Here is a 20,009-nt window from a genome sequence, read left to right as displayed (position 1 = left end):
CGACCATGGCGGCGTAGAGTCCTCCGGGAGATGATTCCCCTCTCCGGCAGGGTGCCGGAGGCGATCTCCTGGATCCCCCGAGATGGGATCGGCGGCGGCGGCGTCTCTGGAAGGTTTTCCGTATCGTGGTTCTCAGTACTGGGGTTTTCGTCACGGAGACTTTTTATAGGCGGAAGGGCAGGTCAAGAGGCGGCACGGGGGCCCCACACCACAGGCCGGCGCGGCCAAGGGGGGGCCGCGCCGCCCTATGGTGTGGCCCGTCCGTGGCCCCTCTTCGTCTCTCCTTCGGACTTCTGGAAGCTTCGTGAGAAAATAGGCCCCTGGGCTTTGATTTCGTCCAATTCCGAGAATATTTCCTTACTAGGATTTCTGAAACCAAAAACAGCAGAAAACAGCAACTGGCACTTCGGCATCTTGTTAATAGGTTAGTTCCAGAAAATGCACGAATATGACATAAAGTGTGCATAAAACATGTAGATAACATCAATAATGTGGCATGGAACATAAGAAATTATCGATACGTCGGAGACGTATCAACGTGGCGGTGGGGTTCGTGCGTCGAGTCACCGACAGATCGGGCCCTTCCCCGCTTTTCACTCGTCCGGAGTCCCCGAGCGCGCCCCGGGGGGCCGGGGATGGCGTGGGCTCGCCGGATGGATGAAGGGCCAAATCCGGACGAAAACGAGGAACCGGGGGCCCGACTGGGCCGAATTTCGCCGTCCGGATGGAAAAAATGTCGCTCGGGGGCCTCGTCGGGGGGACGAGTGGAGATGCTCTTAGGGTAAGCTAGATATAAAACCCAGCAGAAAAAAGAAACCGAAAATAAAAGCAAGCCGCCACCTTCACGTTCCAGCACCACCGCGAGCAGGTGGCCTCGCCTGGGCGCTTCTCCTCCCGCAGGTTCGACCTCCACATCTCCCGGTGGACGAAGCTCGCCCATGCCGAGGTGGCCACGCTCAACTACCACGTCCACCTGTGCCTCGAGGGGATCCCTTTCCAGGCTTGGAACGATGAGGTCGTCGGGGAGGTCATCGGCAAGAACTGCACCGCCAACTACTTCGACGTTGCCACGGTCCAGAAGGAGGACACCTCGGCTATGAGCCTGTGGGCTTGGTGTGCCCACCCGAACGACCTGCCGAAGGTTGTTTGGTTGACCATCATCGATGGGCCTTCTCCGGTCTTTGGCGTCCGCGCCGACAATTCGATGCAAGGCAAGAAAGGGCTCACTAGCAAGGTGATTATCCACCTTGACCTCCATGAAGACTTGACGCCTGGTGCTGATGGGCGCCACCCTCGCCACCCGGCGCGTGAGCGCCACGATTGGCGCCTGGGCTATGCGGCTGGTGAGCAGCCGCAGAGACCTCGTCGTGCCCAGGACGACCTCGGCAACCAACGACGTGACCACAACCGCCACGACCACGACGACGGGCATGGCCGGCCTGACAACCGGCGTTCCTGGGCGGGCCGCCTCTTCCGCAGCCGCTCTCGTGCTGATGCCGCTAGCCGTGACGGCCGAACTTGTGGCGATGGTGACGGACGCCAGGACGGACGCCACGACGGACGTGGTGACCGCGGACATGAAGACTGTCGCGACCGGCGTAGGGCTGAGCTGCCAATCCCCGACCACCGCGCCGTCGACCCGAAGAAGTTCCAGCGCCTCAAGTGTGGGGCGGTGATTCCGGCCTCGGGCTCACTCCGCCCGGGCCGCGCCTCGTCTCCTCCTTTCGCCCGCGGCTCCCGCGAGTCCTAAGGTGACGGCGCGCGCGGTCGCTCTGCTCCCAGGTGGCTCGCCTCCATCGTCTGCGTGGGTCATGATGGGCCCACGTTCCAGGGCCCTACACAGCTGTTGTGTGCCGCTGGCTCCAGCGTCTCCCCGCCACGCTCAGCTTCGTCAAGCAGCCACCGGAAGCCTGTCTTGCGCGAGGCGCCTCGAGTTCTCACCGGCGCCTTCGATGACATCGCCTGGATCACCTCGGTTCAGCACACCTTGCGATGTCCTACTGCTGAGGTCTCCGGCGGCCTCTACTCCCATCCACGGCGACGGAGCTTCCCCAGCTCGTACACCCACGTCGGCGGTCGACGACATCGCCGCCAACCCGTAGCAGCAGGACACCAGGCTCTTTGCAAAATCCCCGACGCCGCTCCTCACCAGGCCGCCATCGCCTCTCCCGACACCCCCACTGCCCCATCGCAAGACCTTTGCGGGCGTCACCGGATTCAACCTACCACGGTCCAGCGCCCGTGTCCAGAAGAGGGGACCTCGTGCACCAATGGCGCTGCTTGCTAAACAACTGTTGTGCAAATGCCTCGGCATCTTGAAGGACGGAGAGAAGCTCACCGAAGAAGCAATCCTCAAGTTTGCTGACATGTTCCAGGGCAGGCTTCCACCCATCGCCATCGACGCCCTCCGCGCCCTTTTCCGCCTCAACTGCGACCTCGCTGCTGCGGTGGAGGACGCCCTCATGGCCCATGGCGGCGCTTCTGCGATCGAGCATGCGCAAGACGATGAAGCTGGGCATGCGCAGTCCGTCGAGGCTACCATTTGATGAGGCTCTCTCATTTGCTATTCGGGTCTGCTAGTTACCTTATGTTAACTAATCATTCTATGTCACCAAAACTGTTGATTCGTGCTTATCGTTCGGGTCAAGGAGTAGTCCGTCCTTTACCCGTGGTTCAGCTGCTGCTACCAGTCCGGATTGTGGACTGTAGCTTGTTCTTGGCTGCTGATCATCCCTGGGAATATACCCAGCCCATGCGCTATGAAAAAATTGTAGCTTGTTCTTGGCTGCTGATCATCCCTGGGAATATGCCCAGCCCATGCGCTATGAAAAAATTGTTGTTTGCCGCATATGTCTGGCCTGCCTTCGTGCAGCCTTTGGGTCTGTTGAGTTTCCAGATGTGTGATTTCGCCATCAACATTCTTTGCTGGAATGTGAGAGGGTTGAACGACCCAAACCGCAGAACGACCGTTTTTGAAACCATCGCCGATACCTCTTGCCACATTGTTTGTCTTCAGGAGACCAAGCTTGAGTTGGTTGATCAGTTCATCGCCGCCTCTATTGGCGGTACGCGCTTCAAGGGATTTGCACAAAGACCCGCCATCAGCACTCGTGGCGGAATTCTCATTCTTTGGGATAAGGAGGCGGTGGAGCTCTCCAACATCGATGCTCGCACCTTCTCGCTCTCGGCCTTGGCAAAATCCACTAGAGACAATGATGATTCATGATTACGGTGGTCTACGGCCCTACGAATCTTGCCTTGAAAGATGACTTCTTTCGGGAACTTGTCGATCTCAAGCCGAGCCCGGGGACCAATTGGATCGCTCTCGGAGACTTCAACCAAATTGGCCATTCCCGTGACAAAAACAACAACAACATTGACCAGACGAGGATCAAAAAATTCCGGGATACCCTCACCAATTGCGACCTCAAAGGAATTCACCTCTAAAATCGGAAGTTCACATGGTCAAATGAACAAGCGACTCCTACCATGTCGATGATTGACGCCTTCTTTTGCAACGAGGATTGGGATACCTCCCATGATGATCACATCCTACACGCCCTCTCCTCCTCCCTCTCCGATCATTTCCCCCTCCTACTCGCTAGTTGTCGCGGTCCCAAAAAGCCCCACTCTTTTCAGTTCGAGGACTTTTGGACCCGCATGCCGGGATTCTTTGAAGTTGTCCAGAAATCTTGGAACGAACCAACTGGGCATGTGGACCCTTACCATATTCTTCATAGTAAGCTCATCACCACTGGAAAACACCTCAAAATTTGGAGTAAGGGCCTCTTCTCCACCGCCAAGATTCAACTCCACATGGCTCTACTCGTCATTTCACACCTTGATCGGGCCATGGAAAGTAGGCTTCTATCACCGAAGGAGCGAGACATTCGTACAAGGCTAAAGAGAAGAGTCATTGGATTGGCCGCTCTTGAGAGAGCCAAGAAGAAACAAAGGGCGAGAATCAATGACCTACGGGATGGAGACGCAAACACCAAATTCTTCCATAGGAAGGTCAATGCGAGAAGAAGGAAGAATTTCATCCTCAAGCTCCGACACAACAATGGGTGGGTTACCTCCCACGAGGAGAAGCAAAATATTGCTCAAGCACATTTCAGGCCATAGGGCATGTGAACCCTCGCTCCATCTCTTTCAATTGGAGTGCTTTGGGCCTCCCAAGTCCAAATTTGGCGGGCTTAGATGACCCTTTTTCCGAGGAGGAGGTCAAAAAGGCGATCTTGGAGATGCCTTCCGACAATGCCCCGGGCCCCGATGGCTTCAATGGGAAATTCTTCAATGCGTGTTGGGAAATCATCAAAGTTGGCATCATGGCGGTCATTCAACGCTTCTCCGACCTCCGCTCGAGAAACCTACATTGGCTAAACACCGCCAACATTGTGCTTATCCCAAAGAAAGATGGGGCCGAAGCCATCACCGACTTTAGGCCTATTAGCCTCATTCATGGATTTGCAAAGATTGTGGCCAAAGTCCTCCCCATGAGATTGGCCCCACGTATGAATGACATTGTCTCCCATGCCCAAAGTGCTTTCATCAAATCTCGAAGCATCCATGAGAACTTTATGTATTTCCGCAACTATGCTAGATGGCTACATCGATGAAAGAAGGCTTCCCTCCTCTTCAAGCTTGATATTAGGAAAGCTTTTGATCATGTTAGATGGGACTATGTCCTTGAGCTTCTCCAACACCTTGGCTTCCCGCCGCGGTTTCGGGATTGGGTCGTGGCTATCTTTGGCACCTCCTCCTCAAGGATTCTTCTCAATGGCGTTCTGATGCGTGTAGTTGACACGTCCGTTGGGAACCCCAAGAGGAAGGTGTGATGCGCACAGCGGCAAGTTTCCCTCAGTAAGAAACCAAGGTTTAATCGAACCAGTAGGAGTCAAGAAGCACGTTGAAGGTTGATGGCGGCGGGATGTAGTACGGCGCAACACCAGAGATTCCGGCGCCAACGTGGAACCTGCACAACACAACCAAAGTACTTTGCCCCAACGAAACAGTGAGGTTGTCAATCTCACCGGCTTGCTGTAACAAAGGATTAACCGTATTGTGTGGAAGATGATTGTTTGCGTAAAACAAGAGAACAAGATTGCAAGAGATTGTATTTCAAGAAAGAGAATTGGACCGGGGTCCACAGTTCACTAGAGGTGTCTCTCCCATAAGATAAACGACATGTCAGGTGAACAAATTACAGTTGGGCAATTGACAAATAGAGAGGGCATGACCATGCACATACATATTATGATGAGTACAGTGAGATTTAATTGGGCATTACGACAAAGTACATAGACCGCTATCCAGCATGCATCTATGCCTAAAAAGTCCACCTTCAGGTTATCATCCGAACCCCCTCCAGTATTAAGTTGCTAACAACAGACAATTGCATTAAGTATTGCGCGTAATGTAATCAGTAACTACATCCTCGAACATAGCACCAATGTTTTATCCCTAGTGGCAACAGCACATCCATAATCTTAGAGGTTCTTGTCACTCCTCCAGATTCACGGAGACATGAACCCACTATCGAGCATAAATACTCCCTCTTGGAGTTACTAGCATCAACTTGGCCAGAGCATCTACTAATAACGGAGAGCATGCAAGATCATAAACAACACATAGACATAACTTTGATAATCAACATAACAAGTATTCTCTATTCATCGGATCCCAACAAACGCAACATATAGAATTACAGATAGATGATCTTGATCATGTTCGGCAGCTCACAAGACCCGACAATTAAGCACAATGGGGAGAAGACAACCATCTAGCTACTGCTATGGACCCATAGTCCAGGGGTAGACTACTCACACATCACTCCGGAGGCGACCATGGCGGCGTAGAGTCCTCCGGGAGATGAATCCCCTCTCCGGCAGGGTGCCGGAGGCGATCTCCTGAATCCCCCGAGATGGGATTGGCGGCGGTGGCGTCTCTGGAAGGTTTTCCGTATCGTGGCTCTCGGTACTGGGGGTTTCGCGACGGAGGCTTTAAGTAGGCGGAAGGGCAGGTCAGGGGGCCACACGAGGGGCCCACACTATAGGTCGGCGCTGCCAAGGCCTGGGCCGCGCCGCCCTGTGGTTTGGCCACCTCGTGGCCCCACTTCGTCTTCTCTTCGGTCTTCTGGAAGCTTCATGGCAAAATAGGACCCTGGGCGTTGATTTCGTCCAATTCCGAGAATATTTCGTTACTAGGATTTCTGAAACCAAAAACAGCAGAAAACAAAGAATCGGCTCTTCGGCATCTTGTTAATAGGTTAGTTCCAGAAAATGCACGAATATGACATAAAGTGTGCATAAAACATGTAGATATCATCAATAATGTGGCATGGAACATAAGAAATTATCGATACGTCGGAGACGTATCAGCATCCCCAAGCTTAGTTCTGCTCGTCCCGAGCAGGTAAAACGATAACAAAGATAATTTCTGGAGTGACATGCCATCATAACCTTGATCATACTATTTGTAAACATATGTAATGAATGCAGCGATCAAAACAATGGTAATGACATGAGTAAACAAACGAATCATAAAGCAAAGACTTTTCATGAATAGTACTTCAAGACAAGCATCAATAAGTCTTGCATAAGAGTTAACTCATAAAGCAATAAATCAAAGTAAAGGTATTGAAGCAACACAAAGGAAGATTAAGTTTCAGCGGTTGCTTTTAACTTATAACATGTATATCTCATGGATAATTGTCAACATAGAGTAATATAATAAGTGCAATATGCAAGTATGTAGGAATCAATGCACAGTTCACACAAGTGTTTGCTTCTTGAGATGGAGAGAAATAGGTGAACTGACTCAACAATAAAAGTAAAAGAAAGGTCCTTCAAAAAGGAAAAGCATCGATTGCTATTTTTGTGCTAGAGCTTTTATTTTGAAAACATGAAACAATTTTGTCAACGGTAGTAATAAAGCATATGAGTTATGTAAATTATATCTTACAAGTTGCAAGCCTCATGCATAGTATACTAATAGTGCCCGCACCTTGTCCTAATTAGCTTGGACTACCGGGATCATCGCAATGCACATGTTTTAACCAAGTGTCACAAAGGGGTACCTCCATGCCGCCTGTACAAAGGTCTAAGGAGAAAGCTCGCATTTTGGATTTCTCGCTTTTGATTATTCTCAACTTAGACATCCATACCGGGACAACATGGACAACAGATAATGGACTCCTCTTTAATGCATAAGCATGTGGCAACAATTATTATTCTCATATGAGATTGAGGATATATGTCCAAAACTGAAACTTCCACCATGAATCATGGCTTTAGTTAGCGGCCCAATGTTCTTCTCTAACAATATGCATGCTTAACCATAAGGTGGTAGATCGCTCTTACTTCAGACAAGACGAACATGCATAGCAACTCACATGATATTCAACAAAGAATAGTTGATGGCGTCCCCAGAAACATGGTTATCGCACAACAAGCAACTTAATAAGAGATAAAGTGCATAAGTACATATTCAATACCACAATAGTTTTTAAGCTATTTGTCCCATGAGCTATATATTGCAAAGGCGAATGATGGAAATTTAAAGGTAGCACTCAAGCAATTTACTTTGGAATGGTGGAGAAATACCATGTAGTAGGTAGGTATGGTGGACACAAATGGCATAGTGGTTGGCTCAAGTATTTTGGATGCATGAGAGGTATTCCCTCTCGATACAAGGTTTAGGCTAGCAAGGTTATTTGAAACAAACACAAGGATGAACCGGTGCAGCAAAACTCACATAAAAGACATATTGAAAACATTATAAGAATCTACACCGTCTTCCTTGTTGTTCAAAACTCAATACTAGATATTATCTAGACTTTAGAGAGACCAAATATGCAAACCAAATTTAGCAAGCTCTATGTGTTTCTTCATTAATGGGTGCAAAGTATATGATGCAAGAGCTTAATCATGAGCACAACAATTGCCAAGTATCACATTATCCAAGACATTTTAGCAATTACTACATGTATCATTTTCCAATTCCAACCATATAACAATTTAACGAAGAAGAAACTTCGCCATGAATACTATGAGTAAAGCCTAAGGACATACTTGTCCATATGCAACAGCGGAGCGTGTCTCTCTCCCATACAGTGAATGCTAGGATCCATTTTATTCAAACAAAACAAAAAAACAAAAACAAACCGACGCTCCAAGCAAAGCACATAAGATGTGATGGAATAAAAATATAGTTTCAGGGGAGGAACCTGATATTGTTGTCGATGACCAAGCTTAGACGCTTGAGTCTTCTTGATATATGCAGGGGTGAACCACCGGGGCATCCCCAAGCTTAGAGCTTTCACTCTCCTTGATCATATTGCATCATACTCCTCTCTTGATCCTTGAAAACTTCCTCCACACCAAACTTAGAACAACTCATTAGAGGGTTAGTGCACAATCAAAATATACATGTTCAGAGGTGACATAATCATTCTTAACACTTCTGAACATTGCACAAAGCTACTGAAAGTCAATGGAATCAAAATATCCATCGAACATAACAAAACAGGCAATGCGAAATAAAAGGCAGAATCTGTCAAAAACAGAACAGTTCGTATTGACGAATTTTATCGAGGCACCAGACTTGCTCAAATGAAAATTCTCAAATTGAATGAAAGTTGCGTACATATCTGAGGATCACTCACGTAAATTGGCATAATTTTTTGAGTTACCTACAGAGAAAACAGCCCAGATTCGTCACAGCAAAGAAATCTGTTTCTGCGCAGTAATCCAAATCTAGTATGAACTTTACTATCAACGACTTTACTTGGCACAATAAAACACTAAACCAAGATAAGGAGAGGTTGCTACAGTAGTAAACAACTTCCAAGACACAAAAATAAAAACCAAGTACTGTAGTAAAAACATGGGTTGTCTCCCATAAGCACTTTTCTTTAACGCCTTTCAGCTAGGCGCAGAAAGTGTGTATCAAGTATTATCAAGGGATGGTGCATCGTTATCATGAGCTCCCCCATCCGTAGTGGTACTAAGGGCTTTGTCAATTTTAGGCCTATAATAATACTTCTTTGGTTTAGGCACTTTAGAGACATACATAAACTTTTGCTCCTTACCCACATAAGCTTTCTCCTTATATTTAAGAGAAGAAAATGTTGAACCCAAGGTTCCCATAGCTTTTTCAAGTTCGTCAATCCTATTACTTTGATCGTCATGGACAACACAAGTTTCTAGGACACTAATTCTTTCATCAATTCCTCCTAAGGATTTATCAAGTTCATCAGTTTTATCAAGTAACATTTCCAATTTAGCTTCAATACTTGGAAAAATTTTCTCTAAGGTTTCCAATTTTTTCATAACATCTTCAAGAGAGATTTCAGTTTTAACTTCATCAACAGGGGGTATTCCAAATAGACTCTCAATAATGCAGCTAGCTTCTAATGCAGGAGTACTTAGGAAGTTACCTTTCGCGAGACTATCAAGAACATACCTATTCCAGCTAGAGATACCAACATAAAAATTCCTGAGTAGGATAGTGGTGGAGTGTTTCTTAATGCACCTATTATGGGCATCACTAATTCTGTACCAAGCATCTCTTAAATATTCTCCCCCTCGTTGCTTAAACGTACGAACTTCAACTTCAGGATTACTCATTTTAGCAGTAGTAAATAAAGCAAACTAGATAAAGTAAATGCAAGTAACTAATTTTTTTTTGTGTTTTTGATACAGCAAACAAGATAGCAAATAAAGTAAAACTAGCAACTAATTTTTTTGTATTTCGATTTAGTGCAGCAAACAAAGTAGTAAATAAAGCAAGACAAAAACAAAGTAAAGAGATTGGGAAGTGGAGACTCCCCTTGCAGCGTGTCTTGATTTCCCCGGCAACGGCGCCAGAAATTTGCATGATGCATGTAGTTGACACGTCCGTTGGGAACCCCAAGAGGAAGGTGTGATGCGCACAGCGGCAAGTTTCCCTCAGTAAGAAACCAAGGTTTAATCGAACCAGTAGGAGTCAAGAAGCACGTTGAAGGTTGATGGCGGCGGGATGTAGTGCGGCGCAACACCAGAGATTCCGGCGCCAACGTGGAACCTGCACAACACAACCAAAGTACTTTGCCCCAACGAAACAGTGAGGTTGTCAATCTCACCGGCATGCTGTAACAAAGGATTAACCGTATTGTGTGGAAGATGATTGTTTGCAGAAAACAGTAGAACAGATGTGCAGTAGATTGTATTTCAGTAAAGAGAATTGGACCGGGGTCCACAGTTCACTAGAGGTGTCTCTCCCATAAGATAAACAGCATGCTGGGTGAACAAATTACAGTTGGGCAATTGACAAATAGAGAGGGCATGACCATGCACATACATATTATGATGAGTACTGTGAGATTTAATTGGGCATTACGACAAAGTACATAGACCGCTATCCAGCATGCATCTATGCCTAAAATGTCCACCTTCAGGTTATCATTCGAACCCCCTCCAGTATTAAGTTGCTAACAACAGACAATTGCATTAAGTATTGCGCGTAATGTAATTAGTAACTACATCCTCGAACATAGCACCAATATTTTATCCCTAGTGGCAACAGCACATCCATAATCTTAGAGGTTCTTGTCACTCCTCCAGATTCACGGAGACATGAACCCACTATCGAGCATAAATACTCCCTCTTGGAGTTACTAGCATCAACTTGGCCAGAGCATCTACTAATAACGGAGAGCATGCAAGATCATAAACAACACATAGACATAACTTTGATAATCAACATAACAAGTATTCTCTATTCATCGGATCCCAACAAACGCAACATATAGAATTACAGATAGATGATCTTGATCATGTTCGGCAGCTCACAAGACCCGACAATTAAGCACAATGGGGAGAAGACAACCATCTAGCTACTGCTATGGACCCATAGTCCAGGGGTAGACTACTCACACATCACTCCGGAGGCGACCATGGCGGCGTAGAGTCCTCCGGGAGATGAATCCCCTCTCCGGCAGGGTGCCGGAGGCGATCTCCTGAATCCCCCGAGATGGGATTGGCGGCGGCGGCGTCTCTGGAAGGTTTTCCGTATCGTGGCTCTCGGTACTGGGGGTTTCGCGACGGAGGCTTTAAGTAGGCGGAAGGGCAGGTCAGGGGGCCACACGAGGGGCCCACACTATAGGTCGGCGCGGCCAAGGCCTGGGCCGCGCCGCCCTGTGGTTTGGCCACCTCGTGGCCCCACTTCGTCTCCTCTTCGGTCTTCTGGAAGCTTCGTGGCAAAATAGGACCCTGGGCGTTGATTTCGTCCAATTCCGAGAATATTTCGTTACTAGGATTTCTGAAACCAAAAACAGCGAAAACAAAGAATCGGCTCTTCGGCATCTTGTTAATAGGTTAGTTCCAGAAAATGCACGAATATGACATAAAGTGTGCATAAAACATGTAGATATCATCAATAATGTGGCATGGAACATAAGAAATTATCGATACGTCGGAGACGTATCACGTTCCCGGGAACCCTATCAAACATGGCCAGGGGTTTAGACAAGGAGACCCTCTCTCGCCATTGCTTTTTGGCATCGCCATTGACCCTCTCCAACGCATCCTCCATGTCGTCACCGACCTCGGCATACTCACCCGCCTCCCCGGAAGAGGCGCTAGATTCCGGACTTCCCTCTATGCCGACGACGCGGCCATCTTCATGGCCCCAATCCGTACGGAGATCTCCTCCCTCGCGCAAATTTTAAGCGACTTTGGCAAGGTCACCGGGCTATTGACCAACTTTGAGAAGAGCCTCGTTGCACCTATTCGGTGCAACAACATCAACCTTGAGCACGTCCTCCAAGGTCTATCGGCTACTATGGCGTCTTTCTCCGTGCTTTACCTTGGACTTCCCCTCGGGGTCACAAGACTTAAAAGGTCCCACTTTCAATACATCGAGGACAAGGCTATGGCACGCATCGCCCTGATGAATGGGAGATACTTCAACATCGCCGGCAGGAGGGCCATTGTTAAATTGGTCCTTACCTCCTAAGTTGTATACCCTCTCACCTCCCTTGAGGTGCCTGCGGAACCTCTACAAGCCATCACCAAGACCATCCGTAGCTTCTTTTGGGCGAGCACCGAAAAGGCCACAGGTGGTAAATGCAAGGTCAACTGGACCGCGGTCTGTCGCCCCACCTACCTTGGGGGCCTTGGCATTCTCAACATGGACAAATTTGGTAGGGCTTTGCGCCTACGTTGGCCTTGGCTTGCTTGGACTTCGCCGGATAAACCATGGGTCGGTATGGAAAACCCATGCAACGATGACGATATGGAGCTCTTCCACTCGCTCACAAAAGGTTACCATTGGAGATGGCATGAAGGCAAGTTTTTGGAATGATCCTTGGGTCGATGGTCTAAGCCCCAAATGCATCGCCCCCTCCATCTTCGCTCTCTTGAGCAAGAAATCTTTGAATGTCCGGGATTCCATTATCGACGGCGCTTGGGTCGACCACCTTGATACTTCGGAGGGACTCTCGGTGCAAAACCTCATTGAGTTCACCAAGTTATGGTCTCACACCTCGCTGTTTCACCTTCATGCGGACACCCCGGACTCCATTGTTTGGAAGCTCACCTCAAATGGGGCCTATTCGTGTTCTTTGGCTTACAAGGCACAATTCAAAGGGACCATTTGCTCTTGCATGGATGCTATCGTTTGGAAGGCTTGGGCACCCCCCAAATGCAAACTCTTCGCTTGGCTTATCATCCAAAACCGAGTGTGGACGGCGGACCGGCTTGCCAAACGGGGTTGGCCCAATGGTCGGGTGTGTCCCCTATGCCGATGCCATGATGAATCCTCCAACCACCTACTCTTCAAATGCCGCTTCACGATTCACATTTGGAAGATGATCCAAGATTGGCTTCACATTCATGACTTCGACCCTTCCTCTTGGAACGGATTCGATAGTGTCGAGCTTTGGTGGACCTCTAACGTCTCCGCTCATGGTGGAAGGAGGAAAGCTATGGCTTCTCTTCTCATGTTGGTCTCGTGGGAGATTTGGAAGGAACATAATGCAAGAACTTTTAAGAATGTGGCGACCATGCCTACTATCATCTTCGCCGGGATCAAATCGGAGGCTAGAACTTGGGTTGTAGCCGGTGCTAAGCACTTGGAGAGTACACCTTTTGCCTTTGCCAGGGTTGTAACCATAAGACCTTGACTATCGAACTTTCTTCTCTTCTCTATTAATGAATTAAGGCAAACCTTTTGCCTTTCTTTCAAAAAAAAAACCTTTTCTTCTTGTATACCTCACAATTATCATTCACTCTATTTAATGTGTTCACTATCTATTGTACGGCTACAACAACTAGCTACTAAACTAAGTAGCTCCAAGGGATCGTCATTGACTTAGAACTTTCGACTTTTGCAAGTAGATACTTAAGTGAATGGGTAAACATTTTCCGGGCAAATTCTAAACTATTGCATTAATTTTTAATGATATTCTGGTCGGACGGACATGAATTGATAATCCGACATGAATTCACCTAACCAGCATTTGATAGATTATCCAACCTGAATTCTGGCGAAAAGACTTGATAAATGCATCAGGTACAAAAATTATATCTCTTAGTTGACCAAAAAATGATCGGAGGGATTGCTTCGAGCAGGATCTCAAGGAGTCTATCGAACCCAAAAATACAAGCTTAAACATAAACTCTGACCTACTTCAAGCACTTGAGCCTGGTTGGATCACAATGAGATAAACAGAAGCAGGACGAAGATCAAATAACACGATATGCACGTCGTGGCGAAAAAAATATGGGTACGTATATTTCCCGACAAACTAGTTATAATAAACCCACAGAAACACGTATGAGCTCATGAAAGGGGTCCCTGAAATATTGGGTAGCCATTGTTAAACCAGGTCATCGCGAAGGGAGGAAACACCTTGTCTGAGTTAAGCGATGCTAAAAGATGGATGGAGCCCAAACTCATGGATGCTATCTCTGTAGAAACTAAGGGCACGATTGGTGCCTCGCTAATCTGTTTCTCGCATTCATTGGAGCAAAAATTCTGTATTTGGTTGCCCTGTTACCAAGTTAATTAACTAATGCAATAAATGATGGGCAGAAACTCGCCTTTTTTTCTTTTTTGGCGAAACACCAACACGTTTGGTAATGTTCAGTTTGACAGGTGCAATAACCAACTTACCATATTATGTTATATAGCATTAACTACTACAGTATGTAAATGGCTATATATAACGCTCCGGTCTAGTGATCCATAGTCCAAGAGAAGCTCAACCCCGTAAGCTGAGTAGTGTCAACCTGAACTAAGCTGACCTGATGAGCGTAATTAAGAAGAACGCAAAGTGAAGACATGGGTATGGGAGGTTTCAGTCAAAATGCTGGCCACATAGCCTAACAGGGTTATTAGACCTTTATTTGAAAACATGCTGAATAGGATGATCCTGGTCCCAAGGTTGTGCATTAGAGCTCTAGTACGGAGATCCTGCCGTCGGACATTAGCGAAGAGGAGGCCATTGCCATGACACTGGCCAATAGCGAGCTCGACGAGCTCAACGAGCTCGCTATGTGGGATAGGCTCGCAATTCAGCTCCGCGAGTCGGCGCTCGCGCAGGGGAGACCGGCGACTCCTCCGGCCACGTCGACGCGTTCCAACGATGGCGCGCCGGCTGCTGCTCCGACCTAGGATCCGTGGCCACCTTCACCATATCCTCCTGCGCGCGCAGGTGCCGACCTGGCCACAGTTGTCGCAACCTGTCCTTCCTCCTCCACCGCCGGCGTACCAGCTTCCATGACCGATGCCGGAGTTCAACAACCTAGTCACCGACGACGAGTAGTAGCAATTAGCTAGGTTTTAGCATGCCTTTATGGCCTTTTAAAAAATTATTTTTATGTTTTTTATTAATATAAATTATGACTTTATAAATGTATAAAAATAGTACGTGTTATGCCGCTGTTATGCCGCTGAAGGCCTCCCAACGCAAACAGATGCGCGGTCGATTTCGACCATTTGAGTCGATGCAAACACATCCGTCCAAAATGCCTCACCTGGAGATGCCCTAATAGGATTTTCAAGAAGAAATCAAGGATGGAGGCTCTTTTTCGCTGCCAGTAAGAAACATGATCCGCCGCGGTCTCCTTCCCCAATCCGCCATGGCTAGCAGCCACCAGTTGCTCCTGCTCCCAAGGCGGCAGAGGGGGCCGGGCAGGCCGGTGGCTCGACCCCCCTGCACCATGTGGCTTCCCCGTCGCTGCTCTGCTCATAGCGGAGATTCTGATTGCCAAGCGTGGATCAACGGGAGGCGCCTAGACCGACCTCAAGCGCCGGTGCGTGCGCCTCGCCGAGGAGGATGCCCTGCCGCCCGCCGGGGCCTCGCCATGAACACCTGGATGCCCTGTGAGTTTCCAAGATCCCGGCATCCGAACGATTTTAATCTCTGTCCGTCACTACTTGGTTTCCCCCTTCGTGGCATGGGCTGATGGATTTGAAGCGTATCCTGTATTTCCCTGGTTCATCCAGTGGAGATTGCATAGCACGGCCTCGTCAGTTAATTAACAAAAGCTCGCAGAAATCAGATAAGACAAATGCTGGAGTAACCATTGCTTGCTTCAAATTTGATATGTCTTCATGGTTGATAAGATCTGTCGGGGCGAATAGCCTATTTGGAGAGATGATCTGTCAGTTACAACCACCCACCGTCACTAAAATGGAACAAAGGAGTAGGCACATGTTTCCTAATCGCCCCTGATTCCTTCCAGATTTAGTATTGAGAAGCTACCAAATGATGCGCTAATCTGTAACATGGGTTGATGGATTGGAAGCACAACCTATAGCGTGTTGTTGGTTTATCAAACGGAGATTGCACACTGTCACTTGCACATCCTCAACAATAACCAAGGCTTGTAACAATTATATATGACGATGTCGTGTCTTTTTCATGGGAAACTTCCTGTTTCTTTACTTGGGCACCTTACCGAAACTAGCTAGAGCTAGTAATTATTTGTCTGGGAGTCGAGTATCCAGACTCCTCTTTAGTCCCTAATTTTTGGACTGTGGGGACTGTTTGGGAGGTGCCTAGGCCGACTGCGAGCACATAATGAGGGGCCGCCGACTCCGACATGGTAGATATGCTGCTCTAAGACTTCTTCGAGCTTTCGGTATTCGAATTTGAACATATTTTAAACCTCTGAATTTTGCGGTTATTGTAGTTCGAACCCTGGCGGTGCTAACATGCTCTGGGACTATAGTATTTCGTGTGTTTGATCGATTGACATATACTCGGTACTAGTAGTCTACATGGTTTCAACATTAACAAACTCTCATGAGAGTTATAACGCGATGATGCAGTATTCCTCAATCCTTCTTATCATCACCGACATGTTATTTGATCAGCAGCATGATGGAACTCGCAAGTAGGCAGATGTTTGAGACTGTATTTATCCACCTAATCCCCCTTATTCATTCCAAATTTAGTACTAGCAGGCTACCAAATTATGAGCTGGTCTGACAGCTAGTTGGCACTCCTTGTTTGCTAGCACCCGCAGCATGAAAATCAGAATCGTGTGTTGTTGAGTCAATAGTGTACTAGTACTTGATCAGTTGCTCTGTACTTATACTCCAGCTAGCAGTGTCACTTGTACTCTCAGTGGAAGTGATCAACTCGCTCGACGTTCGAAGGTATCACAATCCATATACTTTACAATCTCCTAGCTTATCAACATATGCAATTAGGCTGCGCCGTTAATTTGTTTACTTGTCATTACCGATTTTACTTGCAGTTGTCGCGACAATGGCTGGAGGGCCGATGGACGTCTGGAATGAGTGGGCGACGCAGATCCTGGTACTCTTGAGCCTTGCCCTCCAGATTGTCCTCCATGTTTTCGCCAAGGTTCGTCAGCGTGAAGCAAGCTCAGTTCTATTGAGGCTCCTCCTCTGGCTGGCATACCAGCTGGCTGACTCGACCGCGACATACGCCGTCGGCCAGCTCTTCTTCAGCAGTACACCGCGCGACCACCACCTCGTCGCCTTCTGGGCGCCGTTTCTCCTGCTGCACCTCGGCGGCCCGGACAACATCACAGCTTACGCTCTCGAGGACAGTAAGCTCTGGAAGCGCCACTTTCTTAGCCTTGTGGTGCAGGTCCTGGGAGCTGGATATGTCATGTACAAGCATATCGTCGGCAGCGGTATCTTGCTCATGCTAGCTGCCATATTGATGGCAGTCATCGGTGTTGCAAAGTATGGGGAGAGGACATGTGCGCTGTGGTGCGCCAACTTCAGCACTCTCCAAAGCTCTCTCAAGGTTATGGCGCGTGAGAAACATCACCAACATTTTCATGCCGAGCATCAAGACCAGTACACCGACTTTGATGATGTTGATGACGAGCTCCTTCTGCAGTATGCTCACTCCCTGTTTCATATCTGCAAGCGTGGGATAGTTGATTCTGTGATCGATGGAGATTCAGACAACCCGAGCGAGGTAGATTCTGCGACCAACAAAATAATCTGGAACCTTATGGATGACCGTGCACGCATGTGGACGGTGATGGAGATGGAGCTGTCCCTTATGTATGACATCCTGTACACCAAGGCAAGTGTGATCCACTCTTGGTTTGGCTACTGCATTCGTGTCATCTCGCCTCTTGCCATCGTCGCCTCTCTTGTGCTGTTTCAGCTGAACAGAAAAGATGGTTACAGCCAAGTCGACGTTGCCATCACCTACACCTTATTGGGTGGCGCCTTAGTCTTGGAGACGAGATCGCTCCTAGCTGCACTAGGGTCGAGCTGGGCGCTTGCATTCTTGTGTGGCACACGATGGAATTGGCTTCAGCATGCAGCTCTGTGCACTGGAAGGTGGCATCGTCTTCGCCGCGCACTTGTTTCTCTCCGCCGGTCCCCACCTGGCAAGATGATCATGCCTGGAAGCTCGAGAAGGTGGCCTGGCACCATAGGGCAGCACAACATGCTGCGGTTTCGCACTGGACAGGTGGATCCCACGAGTCGCTGGCTAGGAGATATTTCCAAGATGCTAGGACTTCGCGAGTGGTGGGACAGGAGGTGCTACTCGTGGACCATCATAATCCCGGAGAAGGTCAAAGAGCGTGCGCAGGCGGTGCAGAGGTGGGTTTTACCGGGTGATATAAACACAATGGGCTTGCTCAGGCATAAGTGGGGTGAATCAGCACTTCATGAAAAGAGGTACCCTGGGCTCTACGAGCGGTTGAAGACATATCTTGGGGTTGACTTCCATGAGAGCATCATCATCTGGCACATTGCCACCGACTTGATCCTCGCTGAGAGGAAGCAAAGGGGGCATGATTCAGCTGACCACCGCGTGGAGGTTGTCAGGACACTTTCCAACTACATGATGTTCCTCCTGGTGGACCGCCCGTACATGCTACCAGGCCTTCCTCAAAACTGGCTGTACAAGCAAACCTGCAAAAATCTGGACAGGATATGCAAAACACACCTCGTCCACCCTCGCGGCAACAGTTTCTGCACCATGCTGGAGAAGTTGTTCCGACCACACCATCTCTCTGGCTTGGAATCTTCTGAGCTTGAGGAGAAGCTCGCAGAGATCATACTGAAGGAGCCGCAGGAGAAGAAAGCCTCCGACTCAGAAAATCCTCGGCTCATGTATGCGCGCAAAATTGCTGCTGAACTGCTTGTTTATGAGAACAATGAGCTGCGCGTGCTGCTAGATTTGTGGACCGACTTCCTAGCCTACGCAGCCAACCGGTGCAGCAGAGAGTCACATGCCAGGAAGCTTAGCAACGGTGGTGAGTTCACAACCGTCCTGTGGCTTTTGATAGAGCACCTCTGCCAAGTGAAAGCATTTGCAAAACAGGGGCAGAGCCATGTATAATTCATTTTAGTAGTTCATGTCACCCACCGATGTTGTATATCTTTTCTTTGGCACATCCCACTATGGTCCCCGTTTTCATTCCCAGTTATCCCACATAAGCTCTGTCCCTTGGTGAAATGACACACCGTGAATGCTCTAATCTGCGGAGGAAACTCTCAGCAGTCCTAGTGGTACGTGCTATACTCAGGAAATTTTACTATTCCATTTGATACTACCAAGTTCTGACTACAGCTAGGCTCTTGCAAAAGACTACATGCCCTAGTCCTGAATGTGCTGGATTTTCACTGTTAAATCCTTACCGTGTGCAAAACTATGTGAGCATAGCAGCTCAAGCCCACCAGTCCTGAATTAGCATCTAGCTGCTTACCTAGGAAAATTCAACATCAGATTTTAACACGGTTATCTGCTTTGTGCAAACTATGTGGATCACTCGGAATCAACTACTATGAGTTATAGATGCTTGTTTGTTTCCATTTAAAATGCCACTCCCTGGAAGATGAAAGTGTTAGCGGCTAGTTTGACAGGTGCAACAACCTCCTCACCATTTAAAGTTGGATTGAATAAAGTGGTGCAGCACGTAGCTGGCTATTAGGCTATATATGACACTCCTGGCTAGTGATTGATCCATAGATGAAGAGAAGAAGATCAAAATGCATTGTGATGAGCTTTGATGAGCTGCTAAGGGTAAGAGAGTGCAAACTACATACATGGGTATGGGAGGCGTCGGTAAAATGCTGGCTATGCATGCCAAGTATTGTAGATGGAAGCTGAAAAGTGATAGGCTGGACTGAACGAAGCATCACAGATAATCAAGTGGATCCTGAACGCGGACAGCGCAAGCCTGCATGTCATGACTCGGGCTTGTCGTGCCTTTGCTCCGCATTCTCTTCTTTCTCAAGTCAGGCATGCCGACCTTCGAAGCCATGAGCGAAGGAGCAGAGGCAGAGCATACCAGGATGAAGTCCCATGTTTTTCTATCAAAAAAAATTGATCGAAGAACAATAGGCTACGGTGCACTTTGCTGCTTTTGATCTATTCCGGCGAGAAAGATATGAAGACATAGACGATGTACATGTACGGCTAGTGGCCTCCCGCACACTTCAGTCATGAGATCTTGTTCTCGCTGTTGCTTCTTGATATCAATGTAATCCCTTTATTGAAAAATCAGTAAAAA

General features: G+C 48.0%; 1 protein-coding gene across 2 annotated transcripts; it reads left to right on the top strand.

The window, feature by feature from the left end:
- The first annotated feature begins 15,034 nt into the window (after positions 1-15,034).
- Positions 15,035-19,082, top strand: LOC127300292 (uncharacterized). Of its 2 annotated transcripts, XM_051330389.2 has the most exons (3): positions 15,035-15,369; positions 16,595-16,650; positions 16,752-19,082. In XM_051330389.2, the coding sequence occupies exon 3, from the start codon at positions 16,763-16,765 to the stop codon at positions 18,833-18,835; it is 2,073 nt and encodes a 690-aa protein (XP_051186349.1). In that variant the 5' UTR covers positions 15,035-15,369; positions 16,595-16,650; positions 16,752-16,762; the 3' UTR covers positions 18,836-19,082. The 2 variants fall into 2 exon arrangements, with proteins under 2 accessions (XP_051186349.1, XP_051186350.1); XM_051330390.2 differs by having other exon boundaries at positions 16,595-19,082.
- The last annotated feature ends 927 nt before the right edge of the window (positions 19,083-20,009 follow it).

Source organism: Lolium perenne, chromosome 5 (genome assembly GCF_019359855.2).
Source record: "Lolium perenne isolate Kyuss_39 chromosome 5, Kyuss_2.0, whole genome shotgun sequence".
Taxonomy (NCBI): Eukaryota; Viridiplantae; Streptophyta; class Magnoliopsida; order Poales; family Poaceae; genus Lolium; species Lolium perenne.
This window is presented reverse-complemented; position numbering and strand designations above follow the sequence as displayed.